Here is a 22,275-nt window from a genome sequence, read left to right as displayed (position 1 = left end):
TTGTAGACATTTATTTTGTTAGGATAAGACTTAGCATAACCTTAACACCTGTATTTTGCGGGGCAACCAAGACCTATACTCTGCATTTTGTCACCAGGAAAATTAGAGTTGTAATACATAGAGTTGTAATGCATGTAATACACGGAGATATTACTGACAATTAAAAATACAGATTAAAAAAAGTAGAGTTGGGGGTTTTTTGTGTACTTTGTAATTTCGAATTTCATGGTGAAAGTTTATGATTATACTCAAATTGCACCAAGAACATTGTCCATAGGTTTTAAAGATTAGTGATCACAGGTGAACCCTGATTTTTCAGGTTTCCAGCCCTGAGAAAGCTCTGCCTGTGAATATGTTCTGTCTACAATTGTTCTGAATGGGGATCCTGTTAGGAAATCTGTTTTACTGACATCTCTTTCCTTGTCATTTTTAGCAAAATGGCAACAGTTACAGATTTTGATGTCTGCACATTCATAAAAACAAACACAACTCCACTGCCTTATTTTCTCATTCTCCCAATTGCACACATACTCTTGGTTGCAATTTGCCTCAGGTGAGGCAACAGACTGACCAGGTAATTCTTCCTTTATCCTCTTGATCTGTAGAAAAGTATGTGTTAAATCTAAGGTAATAAGATAATATTAAACATGGAAGGCTAAGGGAAGTAAATGAGAAGTAATCATCACTTTTGAGCATCACGTGAAGGTAAAATTTAGCGTCTCACCCCTTCTCTTTTTACAAAACAGGTATTTCTGTTATCCTCTCTCTTCCCTAGTGCTAAGCTGTGTCCTCTCCTTCTCCAGGCTGCTGTGGTGCCATCTGCACAGTGCCTCAACCTGACCGACTTCTACTTCAGCGACTTTGAGCTGTCAGACTTTGAAACGACGCTGTGCACGATCCGCATGTTCACAGACCTCAACCTGGTGCAGAACTTCCAAATGAAGCACGAGGTATGAACGCTGCCAAACGCCGCTCCACACACGGAGACAGGGAATTCTTAGAAATTCGGGACAACAGTGAAATGACCCCAGGAAAGAGAATTGGGAGTCTGTATTACAGAGCAGTTAGCAAACTAGGAAGGTATATAAAGTATTGGGGTCTGTCCTCAGTTTTCTGCTGAATGATGAATAATTTTACAGTCTATGATTAATGGACTGGAAAACAGAACACTGAGGAGGGAGATGCAACTTCTCAGTAAGGGAAAGGCTGTTATAAAGAGGACATTGTTCACTTTGTCCATATAAGGTAGGAACTATCTTGGTCTTTCCCTACATAAGATTAGATTAGATTTTAGAGGGAAATTCATAGTTGTGGAGATAACAGAGACTGAAACAGATTCCTTATGTGGGCTGTGGAAATGTCCCTGCAGGTTTTAACCAGCAGATCTAGTTGCAGATGTGCACCTGTCAGAGGTGATTGAGACAGGTATTCTTACTTTGCTTATAGCCCTGAGGTAAAAGAGACAATCTCTTCAGCCTCTTCAGTCAATGCACACAATATCTATTTGTAAAAACCTTCATTTTTATACTTTATTTTTGCTTTATACCTTTTCCAAAAAAACTTTCAAAGTTCAGTATCCAAATGCAAAGTTAATTTGGAGGGATTCATAGGCAATCAAATTAGTTAAATAGAACATGTATTTATTTTCTATATCAGTGGTTTATAGACCAATTTAGATTAGTAGTGTTCAAGGACCAAAAGGATCACTGTATTACCTAGTCTGACCTCTGGAATATCCCAGTACTTAGTTTACCTTTGTAGTAAGGTCAAACACTTGTACTTCCTTAAGGAATATGTCCCAACAGAAGAGAGGGAGTCAGGGAGGCCAAAAATGGGAGGACTTCAAGTTCCTAGTGGAGCAATTGCAATGGATTAGCAAACCCAAAAGAACACTGTGGGAATAGACAGGCAAGTCCACGTGTCAGTAGAAGCAGGAGAACATTGACAGCTTTGAAGGTACCATTTAAACTCCCCACACTAGAGCTAAAGAAAACTGGCAGTAGCCTATTACTGCTGCCTTTGTCTGAGTGGAGTCCTTTTTGTGGGTGAATGACATTGGATTTTCTGTCAGCACAACATCTTTCACTAGGAACACTCAAAATTTTGAGCAAACCAGGGCCTGGATTCTCAGCCAGCATTTAACATGGAGCAATATGCTGTATCCAGTATCCTGGCTTTAAACCAAGGACCCTGTTCTAGTGAACATTAAATTATTATCTGACCTACTTACCTGTCACTTTTTTTCAAGTAAAGTACAACCCACAACATCTGATAACTGTTGAGTAAAACACCCAGGACATGCTTTCTTCCAGCATAGAAAAGAAACTACCCAGCAATATAGTAATCTTTCTCTCATAGTTATGTGCTTTCCAAAGTCCAATTCTGCTTGTTTTTTGGCAAGCTGATAGGAGGCAAAAGCCACATGTTCATTTTCAGAACAGCTCTTGAGAGGACTCTATAACTAAATAATATATCTTCTCTATCAAACATGTCACTGTAAAGAAGGATTTTTTTTCTCTCCCAGTTAGAGCTCAGCACACCTCAGTTTCTGAATTAGCAGCAGTGCTTCTGACACTAGCATTTAGCCATTAGGAACAAAAAACTAAACCCACAAGTATCACAAACTCACTGAGAGGCTGCACTAGTGGTTGTAAGCGTGTTCTTATCTATGTTCACAGTTAAAAGTAGGTTGAATTTGAAGTTTTAATTGAGTTTAAAACATTTTTTTTTTCTGTAAGAGAGTTTCCAAGTGGGATTAGAGAAAGATTGGTTTTCATAAAGAGAGTGGATTTGTAATACATTTAAACTATCTGATGCTGTTTCTTAAAGGTTCTCTGCAGGTGGATTTTAAGTGTAAAGAAGAATTATCGGAAGAACGTTGCCTACCACAATTGGAGACATGCCTTTAATACTGCCCAGTGCATGTTTGCTGCTCTGAAATCTGGTAAAATTCAGGTACGTTTTCTGCATTAAGAATCTTTTGGCTAAACAAATTATATAATGATGCATAGTTCTGATTGTCACGTCAGTAAGATGTTCATCATTCCACGCTACTGCCAGAAATCAAAATATTTCTGCTGAAGACTTCTGGCTTTAAGGGCTTAGTTTGTGAAACTGTTGACATATTGTTTTGTACCCAGTTTCAGTAAATTCTCTGGAAATGGTCAGCTGGATGTTCCCAATGGGAGTATCCCAAATAAGGCACATACATGGTTATGTCCTTTAAAGTTAACACTTACACTACAGGCAAGTCAAAAAGGTGGGGGAGAAAAGCCTGACCCTGTTTCTGGATGTTTCCATAAAATATTCAACAGGAAAAATTTTTTTAAGTTCAAAGCTGAGTACAGCTTTAGACAACCAACAGAAGATAAAAATACAGAAATAAAGATTCAAATGTTCATTTCAATGCTTCTGAACAAATTTTCAACCTTCCACTTAAAAGACACATAATAATTGAAAAAAACAACCTAATCATTCTGATTAGGGCTGGATTGAAGGACTAGATGATCCCTACTGAAGGGCTAGAATCCCTACTGATTCAGGATTCATCCAAAGTATGTTTTTAGGTTTCAGTTTTACATTCATGAAGGAAACAGAATGTTTCTGTTCATTCAGAATTAAGGTGTTTCTTCAGTTTGATTACAGACAGTTGCTATTAATTGCTTTATACTACTTTCCAGTAAACACTTCTGAGAGCATAAATAAATCCTATTTTTAGGTCAAAACCCAATACCAACAAGGAAGGGGCATTTCTTTCCCCTACAAATTTTGTTTCCCTAATAAAAAAGACAAAAGCTGCTGGAAGAGACAAAGGCAAGGGCATTCCTCTTCCTTCTGTGCTGGAATGGCCAGGGTAGTTTTGCTCTGTGTGCAGTCGAGCAATCTCTGATGATCCGGATAGTTTGCTTGCTATTTTTGGAATCCTGTCAATCTCCACTCCAATTTCCATAAATTGTTTATTCCTAACTCCCCTGGATTCACTCCACGCTGATTCTCATGTCCTAGATTCCGGAGTCTGAACGGCATTGAACATAAAACCTCTCAAATTTTCCTAGTTCCAGGGGGAGAGCAAGCACTGGGGGACACATCTTCCTGGGAGAAACATAAAATCAAGCCTTTCCAAACTGTCTTTTGACTAGACTAGGGACAGGTTTCATTAGCTAGAAAGTAGATATAAACCCCACTGTGCAAAATAAACCCCCCAGCTCACTTCTTGCCTTGCTTTTTCCACCCAGAGCAAACTGACTGACCTAGAAACACTGGCTTTGCTGATCGCCACTCTGAGCCACGACTTGGATCACAGGGGAGTGAACAACTCCTACATACAAAGGTAAGCAAGGCTGAGACAAGTGAAATAAAAACAAGCCAGTGACAAAATCCCAGATAAATTATGGACAACCGGCTGGATTTGATGGTGTGGGCCAGCACAGCGCTGGGATCTGCAGCCATCGCACACAAAGGTGTCTCCCGACCATTTGGGACTGGGATTGTTTTCCTCGTGGTTTAGCCATGTCCTTTGAGAATTCCAGGCGGATTTGGATAGGATGCAGAGTTAAAATCACATTAAAAATGTATGACTGCTTTGCACTGAGCTTGGGTTGTCTGAGAGAGTGGTTTTGAAGCGCCCTTTGGAAGAAGTGGTCTGCTGTTCTCACAGTGTGAGAAGTAAGATACTAAGGGAGGAAAAGGTTGTTTGAGGCAGAGAATACTGAAAGGCAGAAAATCAGTAAGCTGAAGCAGAATTCCTGCCTTTCACATATACGTTCAGAATAACACTGACTGATGTAAAGAGAAAAAAACCCAAACAAACTCCAAAACTCCACAAAACTGAAAGAGTAACTTTTTTCTAGTTCTCTAATAGGGGATCCCAGCAGTAACTGTAGCCTTGCAGTGATTGGAACCAGTTAGCTATTTTTTGCTTTATTTATTTAAAAATAAATTTCCTGGAAGACATCTGGAGATGCGTCATCTCCTCTCAAAAATGTCCTGGGAAAGTGTCATAGACAGCAAAATCCAACATTTGCACATGCTGTAAAGCAGAGATGATTACAGCTTAACAATTCTTTTTCAGTAGAAATTTCCGTGACTTTTTTTTTTTAAATCTCTCATTCAAATCTAAATGAAAAGGTTTTTATTTCCAGGAATGGATTCTCTTTGTTTCTTCCTTTGTGGAAGAAAGTGGTTACTTAGTGTATGATTTCCTTAAGCAGCAGGGTTTCAAAAATTAAAATTGTCCTGGTGGTGGAAATTGCAGGAGAGGGGCTGCTTAGAAGCCCTTTGGTAGATACGCTGGGGGGTTCTTTTCTCTTTCCTCCAATCCTACATGTAAAGTAGGAAGCCTGGATAAAGTAAAGTATGGAAGCTGGATAACCAAATAAGCATGTTTCAGAGAGCAGTGGTGTCCTTTGTCTGTAAGTACTGAGCAAGCTCTAGTTTGGTGCAGTACTTGGGAAGATAACCTAAGATATTTCTCACATATTTCTCTCTGCAGTCAGGATGAACTTTAGGAGACACAGTACACATCCCACTTAACTCAATGGGAATTTCACCCAGCATGTGTTGGCACCATCCTACAGTTTGTTTCCTTACAGAAACAGGCAAACAGATTTGCTCTGTACTCCTCTTGTGGTGGTCTCAGAGGAGGTGCTGGGCAGCCAGCCCATAATCCTCAAGGGCTTGCATCCTTTAATCTCCCTTTCCGCATTTTTGTTTGTCTTTCCATCTTTCTCTCCACATTTTTGTGCTTCTTAAATCCCCAGAGTCTCCTCTTATGACTTTTATTTGAGTCTCTGTGCACTCACTCACAGAGGGACCCAATCCTGCAGCCACTAGTTCATGTGAATGATCCTTAACCGTACAGAAAGTCACATGGAACTATATGCTAAAAAAGAATTTCTTACATGATTCAACACTTGTAGGTCAGATTATAAATAGAGTAATTGATTGAGGATCAGCAGCAGAACAGACTTCCAAAAGAACGCAGATTTAGTTGAAGAGATGGTATGAGCAATGTGGGACCAGGGGCTGAAAATGAAGATACAGCAGCAAAAACTAAGAACTGGGTTATGCAACAGGGAGAAATTAGAAATCCTTGAGAGAGGAGGAGTTTCTGTGCTTCCTCTAAAGCTACTCAAACTGCAAATTCTATTTTCTAGACTAAGATATCTTTAAATTCTACATCTACACAGCAGGCTTAATGCTGTTTTTTCACTGCCTGTAGTACAACCAACACCTTGTTTCCTTTTGGATTTTACCCTGGGCAAAGGGTAGGTAAGATGTTGCAGTAGTTTGGTCAGGAAGATAGTGGTGATGAAACACCAGTAGTTACTAACACTAGGAAATTACTTGATCAACGTTTTGGGCCCCTGCACTGCAGTACACTGAGGTCAGCAGGAGTTTTTCCATTGGTATTAGTGGTTTTCCTATTAAATTTGCATTATTATTTACAAGCCCAGCAGTTGAGCTGACTAAATATGCCAGACAGGTGTTTAGGATGTTAGAGAAACCAAAACTGTCATTTAAACTTTGCTTGTGAATGAATTCTTCTCGTTACCTTTGCTTTTCATACAAGAACTGTTCATAAAACCTTGTATCACATTCTCCCTCCCTGCGTGCAGCTGATCTCAACAGGTACAGAAGGCAGAAAACTAGAGCTGTCAGTGCTCTGACAAAGTAACAGCACTGTCTTTTTATCCCCACTCCTGTGAAGAGGACATTAAAAGGGAAGTTATTTCTGGATGTTTAATTTGATTTCTCCATCTAATGGGTCTTTTTGCTCCTCAGAAGCGAACATCCGCTGGCCCAGCTGTACTGCCACTCAATCATGGAGCATCATCATTTTGATCAATGCCTTATGATCCTGAATAGCCCAGTGAGTGCCACATTCTTCTGTATGCTGAAGGAAACTGTTCTACTTTCTATTTTTAGCTTCTGGATAGAATCCCACCCTTATACATTCCCAAGTGCTCTTTATTCCTTTTTGGGTAAAGAAAGCAAATGCAGCAGCTTCGAAACCCCAGTTCCACTGCTGAGTGCCACCAAACCTTTCCAAGTGTTGCCTGATAAGGGAAGCCTTGCTAATGTCCTTTTGGGTACCTGCTTCCTTGGACCAAGGGAAACAAAAGGCTTTGTTGCCATTTCATGACCTCTACGAACCACCAAACAAACCCAAGTCCTTGCTCTCATTCCAAAAAACATTCCAGCCTACACATACACAAAGCAGCCCTGATGAGACCAAACCAAACACTGCTAATGTTGACATTCCAAAGCGAAGCCAAACCTAAGTTAAGTAATATGCAAATAAAATGACATTCTTCTTGTTTCATGTTATTATTAAACTAATTCCGAAGCCCAGTTATTCAGTGTGCACAATCATTTCACAGCACTGCTCCTTTCACACCACAGGTATAGTTCTTCTGGCATCCTTTGTATTGTAATGATTGTTTCCTATTCAGATGGGCAAATATGGGAAAAAAGGGGAGGCAAGTTGCCATTTCACCAGCTTTGGTTTAACAGGAGGCTGCTGAGCTTTTATTTCTGTCTAACAGCTTGTTATTTATGCTGCTTCACAAAAGGAAAATATTTTTATTTACTAGAGGTGCATAGACAGGTACTGGGATCTGTCACAGTTCCTCTGCTTCGGGGAGGGGGAGGAAGGGGAAAGAGAAATGCTTTGGTGGAGCTCGTGGCAAATTTAATTTTGATGAATGAAATGGACTTGAGAGCTTGGATGTTGCTCTGTTTACAGTTTCATTTTTAATAGTCAATCTTGATGCTGTTGCTGTGCAGCTTTCTGCCATTACTCAAGAAGACTGGAATTTTTATTTTTAAATTGGGGAATCTGCAAAAGGAAGCAGGGTAAAAGAATGACATCAGCTAGCAACTCAAAATGATTTAGTAGCTTAAGAGACATTTTAGCAAACTGGTGTGCTGCTGCCCATTTTGCTGATAACACTGCTTTTTGGCTTTTTTTTCTGAAGGGAAATCAGATTCTCAGCAACCTTTCCATTGAAGAATACAAGGCTACACTGAAAATGATAAAACAAGCCATTCTTGCCACAGACCTAGCACTGTACATAAAGTAAGTCAGAGGAAAGCTTGGCTGGGTAGTCATTGCTGGGTGTTTGGATCATGTCATCACGCTGCAAAATCTTTTAACTTCTTTTAAAGGAGGAGAGGAGAATTTTTCGAACTTCTAAGGAAGAAGCAGTTTAATTGGGAAGACCCCACACAGAAGGAGCTATTTTTGTAAGTAAAAGCAGAATGATTAAGAAGTCAGCTGATACTATTAGGTACCCATTTCCCATGCCATGTTACTGTGAGCAGGTCTGTGCACTCTGGGCCTGTACAACTGGCACTGTCATATAGGCACTGAACAACTCCCTGGGCCAGAACTACTAAATCTGCAACCTCTGGAAAAAACTTTACTAAGTAGCATATGAAGTTACATGAGCGTTTTTGTTCTTCCTAGAGAGTGTAGGGTCCCTGTCTGGGAACCACGCTGTTTTGCTCTTGATACTTTATGCTTAAATAGTGAATTTCTGAAACCTGTAACTGAAGAATTCAGGACAGGCAGTTTGGTTTGAAGCTGATTCCTTACTGGCAATGAAGAAAAAAGAAGACTAAGAATCGAGACATCTGCCACAGCATCAGGCCTGGGCTACATTTATAACTCTGCTTTAATTTCAGTTGCTTTTCTGACTTGGATCTTCCCTGAAATTCTGTTTTACTGATCACTTGCCGTGGTGTCTCCATGCATTTCACCATACAGTAGCTCATACATTTGTCTCTGTTTGTTCTACAGAGCCATGCTGATGACTGCTTGTGATTTATCAGCTATAACCAAACCATGGCCAGTCCAGCAACGGGTATGTGCTTCATTTTTAAGATTTACTAAATACAAACTGCGTAACAGCTTCTGCTTCCTCCATCCAACCCTTACTGCAAAGGCAGTGGTGGAATGCAGAGCTGGAGTCTCACTGGGGGGAGTCCCCAGGCTGATATATCCACATTAGAGCTCTCAATGTGTGAAATCTCTTACAGATTGCTGAGCTTGTAGCTACTGAGTTCTTTGATCAAGGAGACAAAGAGCGGAAGGAACTCAACATAGAACCAACAGTAAGTGGCAGAATCACCTCTTGCAGAATGGCTTCTGGAAACAGCACTTCAAAATCCACAATTTCTCCCACTGACCAGAATATAGGACAAACTCTTTCCCTGTCTTCCTGTCTGTGGTTCTCAGACACCAGCAGTGTGTGTCATTAACTCTGAACCGGAACAACAGACTTTATTGTTTCTTTCAAATCCATATTACTAAATTGTCTAGGAAATACATTCCTGAGTTGGTACCTACTTGCAGCCTATCCAAACCCAGTAAGTTTGCCTGTGTTTCTAGTTATTTGGGCTCTGTTAATCCAAAGCAAATCTCCTAAGGGAAGTCATGCAGTCAAATTACTTGCATTGTAACACTCCTACTGATACCCCACTGGGCTGAGCTTGCTGTGCTGTTTAAGGTGCTGCTTTTTAATTGCAGCCTGTCTCCTTGGGTTTGGTTGGGTTTTTTATTTAATGCATTTAAACACAGAGCTTGTTTACTTCTTACCTACAGGATCTAATGAACAGGGAGAAGAAAAACAAAATTCCCAGCATGCAGGTTGGATTCATAGATGCTGTTTGTTTGCAGCTGTATGAGGTACGGTGCCTAAGAACGAACTGCAAATACCTAAAACCAGAACTGCTCACTAGTAGACACAGATTTAAAATTAGAATAACAATCAAATAAAAAACTAGTCACTGAGGTAAAAATATTTTATTATTTATTACATATGGTTCATTATTCAGGTGAAGAAATTATTATTTTAGTATTTATAATTGGTGGTATATTTGTCTGATTAATGTACTTTGTTATCATTTTATTAAACCTAGTGGTAATTGCTGTGCTCTGTGCAACTGGTGTTATATCCCTGGCTTATATTCTGGATTCCAGCAGCTCCAGTGAGCTGCTGTGATCATCAGGGAAACTCACAAAACTAATGTTTTGCTATCTAGGAAAAGAATGGTGTCCAGGTAGTGCATTGATAGAAATGTTGTTTTAAGAGTTTTAAGCAATTCAGAATTCTTCATGCAAAAGGTGATATGCTATATATAGAAAACTTACCCAAGTTTAACTTTTCCCATCCCATTTTTTTTTCTTTCATCTCACACAAAAGCAGTGCATGAGAGAATTCATTGAAATGGTTTTCTGTCCTGGTCACAAACCGTGTGAAAAGCTGCTTGGTCAAATACAGCGTGAAACACAGCATAATGATTTTTGATTTTTTTTTTAAACCAGTAAAGCCTTAGAGTGAAAGTCTGTTCATTGGGACTGTAGAAAGCATTTTACAGGGACTGAGGTGAAGAACAGATAGCCTAACTCTTAACAATCTTCCAGTGGGAGCAAGAAGGTGACTACTTGCATTTTTCTCTCTTAAACAATAAAATTTTCTAAAAAGACTCCACATCCACTAATTGGAAGGAAACAAGGATAGGGGAAGGAGTGGGAGCTACCAGCTACTGTCCCTGAAAGTCTGATGTTTTTGTGCTGTAGAAATTGTTTGTCAGGAAAATAAGGCAGCCTTTGCTGGGGAGCCTGAGGTGGAGGTAGGTGGAGGTGGCAAAGGTACAGACTATACAAACAGAAAACTCCTTGAACAGAACACCTGAGCAGGTTTGAAGGCCCACAGTTCCAAAGCCTGAACTTCTATAGTTTTTCTTATTAGCAGAGAGCTTTACCTTTTTTTTTTTTTTTTTCCTGGTCTTTTCAATTATGATTCAGCTTTCAGTGTCTCACTTTTATTTGTCACCTTGTTTTAAAGCCTCCCCTGAACTGGAACAGCATAGAGCAGGCTGACAGTGTCTGGGACTTTATCTAGGCTCGTGTCCTAAGCTGACAGAGAAGTGAGAGTGACTTACCTGCAGGGGCAGAGAGCACTGAAGAGGATGGGGAGCCTTTGAGGTAGTCACAAACCCAAAAGACTAAGCTTAATCCAAGGAAAGGGCTGTGGTTTGAGTTTATTTTTACTGGAGTACAAGTAGGGGGTATTACCTGCTTACACAGATTTTGGGGTTTTTTTAAGGAGTAATAAATGATAAAACATACAAACAACTTCAGTGTTACTTTGAAAATGAACAAGCACAGGGTTCACGCTCCAATGTTCTAATGCAATAAAAGCAAACAATTAACAGGTTTGTAATGGCAGCCTTTTCACTGCTTTCGGAGCTTTCATCCAGTCAGAAGGAACTTGACACACAGTGCAAACAGAAGTGAGTTCTCAATCCAGCACTGCAAGAATGTGACTTACCATGTTATTCAGAGTAGGTCAGGTCCCAGTGAACTGAAGCTTTGTGGCTTGTGTTAGCTGAGTAACCGGTGCAGTTCAACTGAATGATCTACGAGTCGATCCTCTGAGTTCAGAAATCTGAAAAAATACGAGAAATGTGTTTCGTTCTCTTCATTTTTAATTAAAAATTAAATGCAATCTGTTTTACGTGTTCTTAATCTATTTCAGGCCCTAACACACGTGTCAGAGGCCTGCTCCCCTTTACTGGATGGCTGTAAAAAGAACAGGCAGAAATGGCAAGCCTTAGCTGAACAGCAAGAGAAGAACCTGATTAACGGAGAGAGCAATCAAGGCAAACGGAACTGAGATGCTGATTTAACAACCACAAGCTTAAGTTCACATAGAAGACATAGTAATAGGGGAGTACTGCATTTTGCTGAACACTGTATGAATCTGGCTTATGTTTTGCCACTGCTGTATTATCTTTCCACGTTCCAAGATATAGCATGACCATGTGTATGCCAAGAGATAGTATGTGTCTTTTATTACATCTGATTGAGATGGAAAAAGACCTGCAAGGGTGGTTTTTGCCCCCCTGCTCCAGCAGAAGGTACTAGTGCCCGAGAGCCTCTGACTTTCCAGATGTATATAGTTGTTTGGTGATCATGTTGTGGCCAGTATCTTACAGACTACTGCATTTCGCACCTTTTTCTTTTCCCTCTCCCAATCTTGCTGTGTTATAAAAGTCATGAGCAGTCTCGCCTGTTCTCTTCCCAGAGGCTCAGAGGGAAGACTGGGACTCACTCTGGGGAGCCTAATCCAGCATATACTATGCTGACCTCCTTCAGAAGACAGAACTGGGCTCTGAGGTGAAAAGCCCCAGAATTTATGCACCCAGTAGTTCAATTTTGGTTTGTTTTTTTTTTTCATATCAAATGGATGTCTGAGCAAATGTCTTATTACATTTGAAGAAGTTTTTAAGACCCTTGTGAAATACTAGGCAAAGAGGGTCTTAGGAGTTTTGTGGTGGAAGTGTCACAATTCTCCATGAATAATGGAAACTGCTCGAAGACTGCTGAAATGTCCCAGCATAACTGACAGGCTGCCATGGAAGGATGATGGAAGGATGGCTCCCATAGAAAGCTGCCAGAAGCACAGAGAGAAATGGAAACTGAAGAGGATCATTTTTATCTGCTGGTTTTAACTTCGTTTGGAAGTTGATTTTAACACCATCCAACCGACAGAGGGGATCACGGGCAGAAGAGAACGTGACTGCAAGAGCAAGAGGTGACAATCTGAGTCAGAAAGATGCAGGAATGGCACAATCCTGGTGACTATCCATGACTGATTCTTTAGGCCAGTGTTGCTATGAAATGGCTATGACCACTTGGAAGGAAGTTTTGTGTTAACATCTCTTACAAATCATTTTACCAAAAGCAAAAATAGCCAAGAATGCTACAGGGATTTGCCATTTGTATATGAGGCATTAATGTTCTGAAAAGTAAGAAGTCAATTAACTTGCACTAGCAAAAACCCCAACATTGGTATTTTATTTAAAAGAAGATGATTAATAAAAATGGTTGTGAATTGGGGACCAATTAAAGAAAATATGCAGATGAGAGAGATCCCAAAAGAGTAAAACAAAGAGAGTACTGTTCCTGGTGTAGACAGGATCAGGAGATGAATGTCAGCAGTCTAAAATGGATCAGCAGTACCTGTAACTTTGGCTGCACAGACACACACAGAAGAGTGTGGGTTTTTAATGTGTAATAACGATTCTCTGGTTAAAATCTGCAATTGTGTTGGGCAAAAGTAACACACTTGGGATTGTACTTTGAAGTACGGGCATTTATTTCTATCACAATAATCCAGAACATTCTAGTTTGAAACTGCAATGAATTATCAACCCCTCCCCTGGTCAGAAAGAAGTGAAAAGTCCCCCTTTTTATCAATTTCTTCATTTAGATAATTTATACCAGAAGCTAAGAAAATATAAAGCAAATGTTTCAAAATGTCTGACGATACTGAGTTTCATAGTTGAATTTTTTTTTTAATGTAGAATAAGGTATTCTGACAGTCAGCAGCACTTCTGCCATCTAAATTATTTGTCACTGATTAAATCCTATCTCAGACTTCTCTAAAGAGCACCAATAATGTATTATTGCAGCTGAATTTGAAAACATTTTTCTAGAAAAGTGTTTCTCCTGATTTCCTTCACACAGATTAAAAAAAAAAAAAAAAGGTGTGGATTTCAATAATAATTCAGAATTCCAGGACTACTGTTATGCAGTGCTCAATATGTGTATTTATATGCAAATGACAGCAGCCTGCCCACCCCAACAAAAGATTTTAGGTACTTTTTGATAAATAGGAAACTTTGCTTCAGGATTTGCATAGTCCTTGTATAGTCTTCTCCTTGAGTGCTTGAGATACTGAAATATAATTATTACACTAACTGATGAGATACGTATTTAATATAAATATGAATAAATTATATGTATATAAAGGTGTATTCTTGGTATTATGGTTGAGACTGGTAATTCATGGTGACAACACAGCAGATAACTATGATAATATTACAGTGTAGTGACTGAGCATCTTTTACATTAATATCCCAGTATTTCTTTGCTATATTGTGTGTCCAGCAAAGCTTTATTATAACTAAATTTATAACTGCTACAGAAGAGTGATGGATTCATACCTTTGACTTGAAAAAAAAGGGCATGACATTACATTTTTTAAAGGTTCACTTACAATGAGCAGTTATAGAGTATGTGCATATATTTAATTACATATCTGTACACATTTATCCCACGGAATCTCTTCCACTACAGAGATTGGAACATAGGTATAAATACAGTTCCTAGTAAATAAACCATTTATTTATCATAATACACCTGTATCTGTATGTATTTCTACAAAACCAAAGCCTTTAAACTACTGGTTTAAGAACCTTAAAAGCATAGACTGCTGTAGTTCCTGAAATTTCAGAGCATGATCAACATTTTTAAATCGTGTTTAATTCTGCCTGAAGGCAAAGTCAGAGTGTGCTGGTTCTGTGTCAGCTTTGTGTGAAGCATTTGCAGAAACTGCTCATTCCTTTCATAATGGAGATATGGGACAATATGGGGGAAAAAAAAAAGCCAGCCTGTCTCCTGCTTGGAGTTCACTGCCTTTAAAATGCAACATTTTCAAACCCAGCTAGTGGATTACAGTCCCAAGCTGCCCTTCATTTCATTATGAGTTGTGTTTCTAGTGATTTTAGTCAGGTCTCAAACGTTTTCTCCCCAATTTATACTGTCTAGCTAAAACAATCAGCGGGGATTACACAAGAAACCAGCTGAAGTGGAGTTTTTCCCTTGGTCAGTTCAGACTAAAGTTTATTAAAGCCATTGTCAAATTCGATATTTCAATCTTCAGGTACAGAATTTGTCCCACCAATGTCTCAATGAAGGCATCTAAGTTAGTATCCTACTTGATCTCAGATATGGACATATTTTCTTGTAGACTCACTCCACAGCACAGTTTAATGTTTAAAGTACACTTTTCCTTCTGTTTTTGTTCTCCTTCTCAAAAAAATTGCTTGTCATATGTATTAACACACAAAAAATTACTGATTAACCCTACCTCTTCTAATTAAAAATAACAATGAGGTTCTTAAGCTGTAGGTTGAACTTCTTTTCCAATAAGTTAGTCCCACATCCAATATTAGCTGTGGAACATCTAGATTTTCTATTATCTCACACAATTAAAGAAAGGGGAGGAAAATAATGTGATGTTGATTTTGGAGATGGTGATAATTGTTAATTAGCAGCTTAAAGTTAAGAGCAGATTACTCTCTTATCTTCAAGTGAGCTAGTGAGAAAAGTAAACAACCTATTCCACTGATGATCAACTGATCTCTCCTTGGAAGAGAGGACTGAAGCCTGATTTTATGTACCACTCCCATTCGTGTAAAGATAAACTTTTCACCTCCAATCCAAAGCATTTTACCTGGCAGTGGCATGAACTGACAAAATCAGAACTCTGTCTAATTCATAGACAAGATTTCTCAAAATCCCCAGGTAACTAATTTTCCAATGCATTGCACAGAAAACTTATGAAGAGTCAGATCTAGTCCCATAAAATTCGGGGATGTTGCCTGAGTTATCTGGTTGGTGTCCCTTGCAGTTCTCCACAGGAAGACAGCAGAGAGTTCTTATGGAAAAAAAAGAAGCCACACTGATATTAAATTCATACCTTTTTTAAAGGTTTTATAAAGATCTGGTATTTCAGGCAAATATATGTATTGGCTTTAGTTTGGAGTCTTGTCTCTGTGATGCTGTGGGTTTTTCTCTTCATGTCAAATCACGTGCAGTTTACATTCCACAAGGTTTCAGCTTTATTTCACAGTTCCCTGCTGCACTTCTTCAGGGACTTGCACTAATTTGAAAGATAAACTTGAACATTGGAGCTTGAATAAAAGAATGAGTTTGGCCAGAGTATGGTAAATAACGAAAGCTGGATTTTTTAGTTTGGACTTTGACAGGAAGAAGAAACATCCCAGAATGTGGCCTGGTGATTAGTGACACTTGTTAAATACAGCAAATAGTGCCAGCAGGATATTTTATCTTTGTCACTGCTAGATGAATGGAAGTTGCATGGGAAAGTTTATTTTCCACATAAAGACGTTTGTTTCCATAGAGAAACTCAGATCTAAGTACCACTGTTTGTAAATGTGTATTGATGTGACAGTGCTGTAGAATAGCCAGTTTTCACTTATTTTCACAGCATGAGCTGGTCATGCCAGGGTCTAAAGCATGCTCTGATGCCTATTTAAAGTCAGTCATACAGATTCCCACTTACCTCAGTGGGAGTTGGATTGAGTGTATAGAAAGTGAAAGAATGGTCAAATCCACCTTTTTTACCTTCAAGGAGGGACCAAACTCTTACCTTGGCAACACCTGCCTCACCTGCTCTTTGCTGTGTTCAGCTCTTCCTGCTGATGCCTGAGGTACCTTACAGATGGAACTGAAGTTAGAATTTGAGCCCTTTCTGTGTTCACATGGGGGACACCTGCATGTGTCTCTTAAAGAATGTAGTGTGAAATGCACTGTAAATAGTTTTAATATACATTCCTATTATGGTTTAATAAAAATCTTAGTCACAGTCACCAATCACTGAGTGTGTCCACTTGTATTCTTTTATCTTTGAAAAAAGTTTGAACAAATATATAGTTTCTGGGCACAGTATTTTTGTACTAGGTTGAGGGGTTTCTCTGTATATTATGTTTTGCCTGTGAGCAGTATTAAAGTCTTCTGAATGCTATGTGTTCTTTCTTGCTTCTGTCCTATGACTTCTTAGAGTAAAGCTGGTTACATTACTTTAAAGAATCATTATCCCTACTTACTGTACAGCTGACAGAGAATACAGAGTCAGGATATTTTCTATGGTCAGACTGCTGCTTATTAGTTATCTCCTCATTCTTCTCTTTGTACTGTTTTCATGCTTTTTAAAATAAAAAGGATGATGTCAAATTTTACTGTTTGTTACTTAATATTATTGAGGTTGAATTTTCAACATGTCATTGTTCCCTGATTCAAAGAATTGCTTCTTGTAAATGTATATTTTATAATAACTTTTCTAGGCCCTAGAAATCCTGAAGAGAAAAATGTCACTATTAATATCAAGATACTTTTAAGTAGCACTGAGATCAGCCAGTGGTAACGTAGTTCTGGTTTAAAAGCAGCAAAAAATAATTAACTGCTACTAACCACTAGAGAGCACTGGAGCTGCACTTACTGGGAGCTGTCAGAAACCAGTTTATTTATGAGATGAGCAGAACCAGCAAATGCAACAGTTACACAGATGTATCCTCATCCTCTGCCCCCCCAGCTATCAGTTCCTGGGGTAGCACGGAAATACTCAACCCGGTGACTTCCAACAAAACTCTGACAAAATTATTTTTGACAGCAAAAGCCTCATCATGTGCAAACTGCTGATCCCAGAAGGAATTCTGGACCAGTGGGCTTCTTGGCAATTCCTGCTCTTTGCCTATTAGGTCCTGCACAGCAACACTTCTGGCTTAACTTTTTTTAGCTCTAGGCAAAACCAAGAAGTATGTCCATCCCTGACAAACAGCAGGCTCATTGAAAAACTTATGAAGGGCCAGATTTAGCTGAGCACAAAACACAAGCACTGTTTGCTCGGACCAACTGCAATTTATGAGTGCAACTGCACAACTGCCTATGTATATCTCCATACATCAGGCATCCATTTGCTGCTGGGATTGCAGCCTTTCCAGCCCCCTCCCAGCCTAGTCGTGCTCCTGCTCAGTCCTTCTGGCCTGCTGAATGTTTGAATTCACCTCTGAGCAGTGGCACAGTTTTCAGCAGGAGTGAGTACTGGAATACATTTCTTACCCAGAATCTAACCTTGAGCAAGGGCATTTTTAGTGAAGACGTGAAAGAATTTTACACTCGGTCTTTCACATCTTGCACAGCAGTGATGCCTTTTTAACAAATGTAAAAAGACAATGGCTCCTTCCTCCAGCCATAATTTTAGTAAGAGTGGTGACAGCTGTTGCTGACATGCATTTCAGATTCCTATGAAATCCCACCCTTTAGGATTTTTAGGAAATAATTTTTAGGCCATAGCCTGCCCACCCAGTGCTTTGTAATGGCTGAAAATCTATACACGGGTTTCTTTTGTTTAACAGCACCAAAAAAAAGTAAAGCCCATGGTTAAATCATACCACTAGTTTACATGATACATTCACATATAGGCATTCAGAATCCTTTCACTGTACTAGTTAATCAAGTCCCTGGCAATTTATTTTATGGTATATACAGCTGCTTAATGGAAGGAAAGTACATTTTACAGATAAGTAGGGGGGGAATTTGATCAAGGTCACATAGAAAGTCCATTTCTGTGCTGGAAAGAGAACCAAGATATGAATGTCTGTTCTGCTCTTATGTGAGACATGAAGAAAAGAATGTTTTATCAGAAACCATCTTTTCCTTTTGCATATACAAATATTTAAATATCTGAGCCATATAGGGTACTCTCTTGCTTTTATGCTGAGCTCAGAAGAACTCTGAAACTCACTGTTTTTTTCAGATAAGATCAGATTCAAGTCACTAATCCAGATAATCACAATAATCTCCGGTGGAGTTTGGAGCTATATCATAACCAAGAGCAAAAGTGTACAACAAGCAAAAAGCTATGTTGAAATGAGCTAAAAGTGCAGTTCAGATTTTGGAGAAACTGAAATGACTGATGCAGACCTCCAATACTGTACACATTGTTAGTTTATTGGACTATAACTCACTCCCACCCTTTGATCACATTCCACATTCTGAACAAAAAGAAACTGGAGAATACAGGAAAAGAGTATTCAGGTATAGATTTGAATACCCTAGATAAGCCCGACACAAAGCCTGGGCATATCAGTCTCTATGTGGCAAATGACAAATGGCACTAATACTCAGAGATTCCTATAACTTTCCTGGAGAAGCACACTTATTTTTATTGGCCATTGTTCACTGTCACCCTCTTCGCATTGAGACAAGACCAGATTCTGCTATTTTAGGTAATCCTAGGATTCATTTTAACACGCAGTAATTGGATGAAGTAAACACCAGGGTTGTTGCTGCTTTAAGAAAATCCTAAATTTTGCTTCTAGATATTTTTTAACCTGGATCTTATTAGCTCATGCACTTCAGTTCTCTCAATAAGCAGCTCTCAAAACCATGCAGCAATTTCATGGATCAGAGCCATTACACAGAAATGAAGAAGGGGTGCATACAGTCACTTAAGAGTAAGTTTTAAGACTCAGCACTAACTAATCAGACAAATGGATCCGTACTCACTGGAAATTTCTAAGGAATCTTCCAATGCTGAATCCTCGTGTTGAACAGATTGCGTGGTAGCAGCATCCATGAGATTCTCCTTGAGCCAAAACAAAACCAGAAATTTAGCACAGAGGCAGCTGGAGTGGGACAATATCTATCCAACCCAATCCAATCCTGCTGCAGTACTACACTCAACCACAATATGTACTTTGAAATGATGTATCCAAGAGATGGCATTAGTTAGGCTCCACCAAGCTCCCCGTTGCCAGGCCACCCAGAGCTATGCTGAAGTTGCCTTTGCTGGCATGGAATTATCTGTTTACCATATTGATACAAAATGGAGTATTGTGGTTTTTAAAACTCTTAGTAAAACTTCACAATAAGGAGGCCAGGGGCACTTAAATGATTTAAGTGCCCAGCCATCTTTGCAATCCATCCCAAGACATACTGAAGAATCATTCAGTAGAAAACACACAGAAATACTGCCAAAGCAGTCTGCATAGTTTTACTAGGGATTAATCTCTCTTTCATTACATAACACTGTATATATTAATATTTTCAGATGCATATTATGTTTAGGCTGGCATCAAGCCTTAATCACTCTGTGGTAAAGCTGAGTTCTATTGCCCCAGCTAATTTCAGGCAGGAACAACTCGAGTGCAAACCACGAAACAACAAAGAGGATAGATAAGCACAACCCACTGCAAAAGCCTTTTTGTCACCCTGATCTTTGGAACCTCCTTGTTAATTACCATCACAATACAGCTTGCTGGGATAGTCACAGATCGGCACGATGAGATTGGCACGACCATTTAAGTTAATAATTTATTCCCATCCACATCACTTAAAGATCAAACTTCAAAGTTAATGTTTGCCCATTTTCAGTGTTCTGAAGCTGGCACGCTGCAGAAAGCCACAAAGCCAAGAATAGACCCTTAGCTTTCAAGACTTTCCTGGATCCAGTAACACCAAAAAATAAAGATTTCAAGACACCATCTAAGTAAAACTTGTAGTTCTGAAAAATCACACAAGGAAGAGGTAGAGAGAAGAAGGAAAAGGGTTGTGGAATATTCAGACTAAAAAAAAAAAATCTATAGAAACACTTTAAAGGGAAAACCAGCTATGATAGGAACACAAAAGTACTCTGAGCGAAGTACATATCATATGATTCCAGCACATGTAAAAAAAATGAAGTCAGATTTTGCATATTTTAGTGCATTAACAGTCCTAAGTAACTCATGTAAATTGTGAGAGATTAAAGACAGTCCCTTGTTGTAGCAGTGACATTCCACCAGACCTCAGAGCAAAACAGTTCTTTATGCTGTCAGCACTACACCAACCATCAAACTCATAAATATTGACCACCTGTGGTTCTTGCTTAACTGACAGATCTGTGGGGCTGATCTGAACAGGACCCGAGGGACTCATGCCCAGTGAAAAAAATGTCAAGGAAGGGGAAACTGGGACAGGAATGGAACAACAAGCTTAGATGGGAAATTTAGGACCCAGCTACTCGCTGCTCCCACGATGGGTGAAAAGGTTTGGAGTTGGTCTGACTTCTGAGAGACACTAAAGAATCACAAGGGGGGACACAACAAATTGTCAGATAACTGATTGGAAAAGCACATCTGAGAATCTTCCTGATAGCTGAAGACTTGCTCCACAGCCACCTCCCTCCTTTTTAAGGTTCAGAAAAGCTGCTGGAGTGAGTTTGGTGTAGAAATTATACTTAACCTGCAGAATGTCACTACTCTGAGTTACCTTTTCAGAGGTTAAGCAGACAGGCTGGAATCAAATGTGGAAATTTATTGGTAGCATTAACCTTGTTTAAATATATAAACACTAACTTCAGGTACCTTAGAATTTCTTAAATTAAATGAAAGAGCAGGTTCTCGGGGAGAATGCAGAACACACCTGAAAAAAGCTTTCTTGAAATGCTCAAAATAAAAGGTCATTCCCTAGCTGTTAGATTTTACAGATATAGATGCCTCAAATGATGTAATTCACATTATTTCAGGCCTCAGTTTTCTGCTGGATACAGCAGAAGCTGCAGCACATCACCATCAGAAAGAACCTCTGCAAAGACTAAAGAGAGTTACCGATTTTGTTATGTAACAATAAACTGGATGAACTATAACTAGACACCAGGTGTTTTTGTTTATGTATAGATACTCAACAGATAACACAGACTGACAGTGATAACTACAAAGGTCAAGACACGAGCCAGTGCCACAAAAAGACAATTTAGCTCTAAGTAGAAACTCAGTTTGCCCATCTCCTGAGCTGGCTGAAGGGTAAGATGGACATCTGTGGTTAGCTCAGGTCTGGGCATGGGCTATGACATTTTTTGAGACACAGAGTTACTCAGGTGATAGAAGACTGCAAGAAATCGTGGAAAGAAAGTAAATGTAAAAACCACATCCTGAGACCTAACTGTTGTTGTTAAATGCACGTTGACCAATTGGGATTTACATTTACATTTTGAAGGTAACACAAAACAAAGCTGATGGCATCCCTGGGAACAGAATAACTATAACCCTTAACTGGGCAAAGGCAAAAGCTGGGTCAATAGTTTTGCTCAGTTTGAAGTAGCACCAATCAGAGGGGAAGGGGAGCGGGTGAAGAAGCAGCTAAGTCAGGAAAGACTCATGTTCTGCATTCTCCTTGAACAGGCAAAATCATGGAATTAGAGAAACCAACCACATCAGGTAAATTCACTCAGCTGCACCTCTTTTTCTGTTGTAGGAATGTGTCAGATACACACTGATGTGTTGTAGTGAAGAAAATTTGTAGAAGCTGCTCAGAATTTAAACTGCATGTTAAAGAGTGAGCATGTGAATACAGAACATCATCCCAATTTTCATAGCTCAGCATTAGATAGGAAACAAGAGGACTGTTTTTTGAAACAACTGCAGACATTCAGTGAATCATCTGCCCTTTGCTTATGATGTTGAGCAGAACAGACATCTACCAAATTATAATGGACAAAGTAGACATTTGTGTTTGGTTTGTTGGGTAAATAATATTTCCTCCAGTTGCATAAAGGCTCTCACAAAAGCATGAAGATACAATAGAGATAGAAAATATCAAGAAATGCTCTTATTTTAATTACTGCTTTCACTAGA

The 22,275-nt window shown here is 39.2% G+C and overlaps 1 protein-coding gene and 1 long non-coding RNA gene across 7 annotated transcripts in view; one reads left to right on the top strand and one right to left on the bottom strand.

Moving 5' to 3' along the window:
* Positions 1 to 16,839, top strand: part of PDE5A (phosphodiesterase 5A) — a 50,382-nt gene extending 33,543 nt beyond the window's left edge. For all 5 annotated transcript variants that reach the window (XM_064651427.1, XM_064651426.1, XM_064651429.1 and 2 more), the window contains exons 12-21: positions 804 to 950; positions 2,830 to 2,955; positions 4,236 to 4,330; positions 6,784 to 6,871; positions 7,980 to 8,080; positions 8,170 to 8,247; positions 8,804 to 8,867; positions 9,043 to 9,117; positions 9,608 to 9,691; positions 11,547 to 16,839. In XM_064651427.1, the coding sequence (XP_064507497.1) occupies positions 804 to 950; positions 2,830 to 2,955; positions 4,236 to 4,330; positions 6,784 to 6,871; positions 7,980 to 8,080; positions 8,170 to 8,247; positions 8,804 to 8,867; positions 9,043 to 9,117; positions 9,608 to 9,691; positions 11,547 to 11,684 (996 nt within the window). In that variant the 3' untranslated portion in view covers positions 11,685 to 16,839. The remainder of the gene's footprint in view (positions 1 to 803; positions 951 to 2,829; positions 2,956 to 4,235; positions 4,331 to 6,783; positions 6,872 to 7,979; positions 8,081 to 8,169; positions 8,248 to 8,803; positions 8,868 to 9,042; positions 9,118 to 9,607; positions 9,692 to 11,546) is intronic.
* LOC135412678 (uncharacterized) overlaps positions 1 to 22,275 on the bottom strand; it is a 123,246-nt gene that overhangs the window by 97,084 nt on the left and 3,887 nt on the right. For both annotated transcript variants that reach the window (XR_010429888.1, XR_010429889.1), the window contains exons 2-3: positions 19,169 to 19,247; positions 11,340 to 11,456 (exon numbers count right to left, since the gene is read on the bottom strand). This is a non-coding gene — a long non-coding RNA (uncharacterized LOC135412678). The remainder of the gene's footprint in view (positions 1 to 11,339; positions 11,457 to 19,168; positions 19,248 to 22,275) is intronic.

The sequence above is a fragment of the Pseudopipra pipra genome, chromosome 4 (genome assembly GCF_036250125.1).
Source record: "Pseudopipra pipra isolate bDixPip1 chromosome 4, bDixPip1.hap1, whole genome shotgun sequence".
NCBI lineage: Eukaryota > Metazoa > Chordata > Aves > Passeriformes > Pipridae > Pseudopipra > Pseudopipra pipra.
The sequence above is the reverse complement of the archived record's forward strand: the minus strand, read 5'-3'. Positions and strand labels throughout refer to the sequence as shown.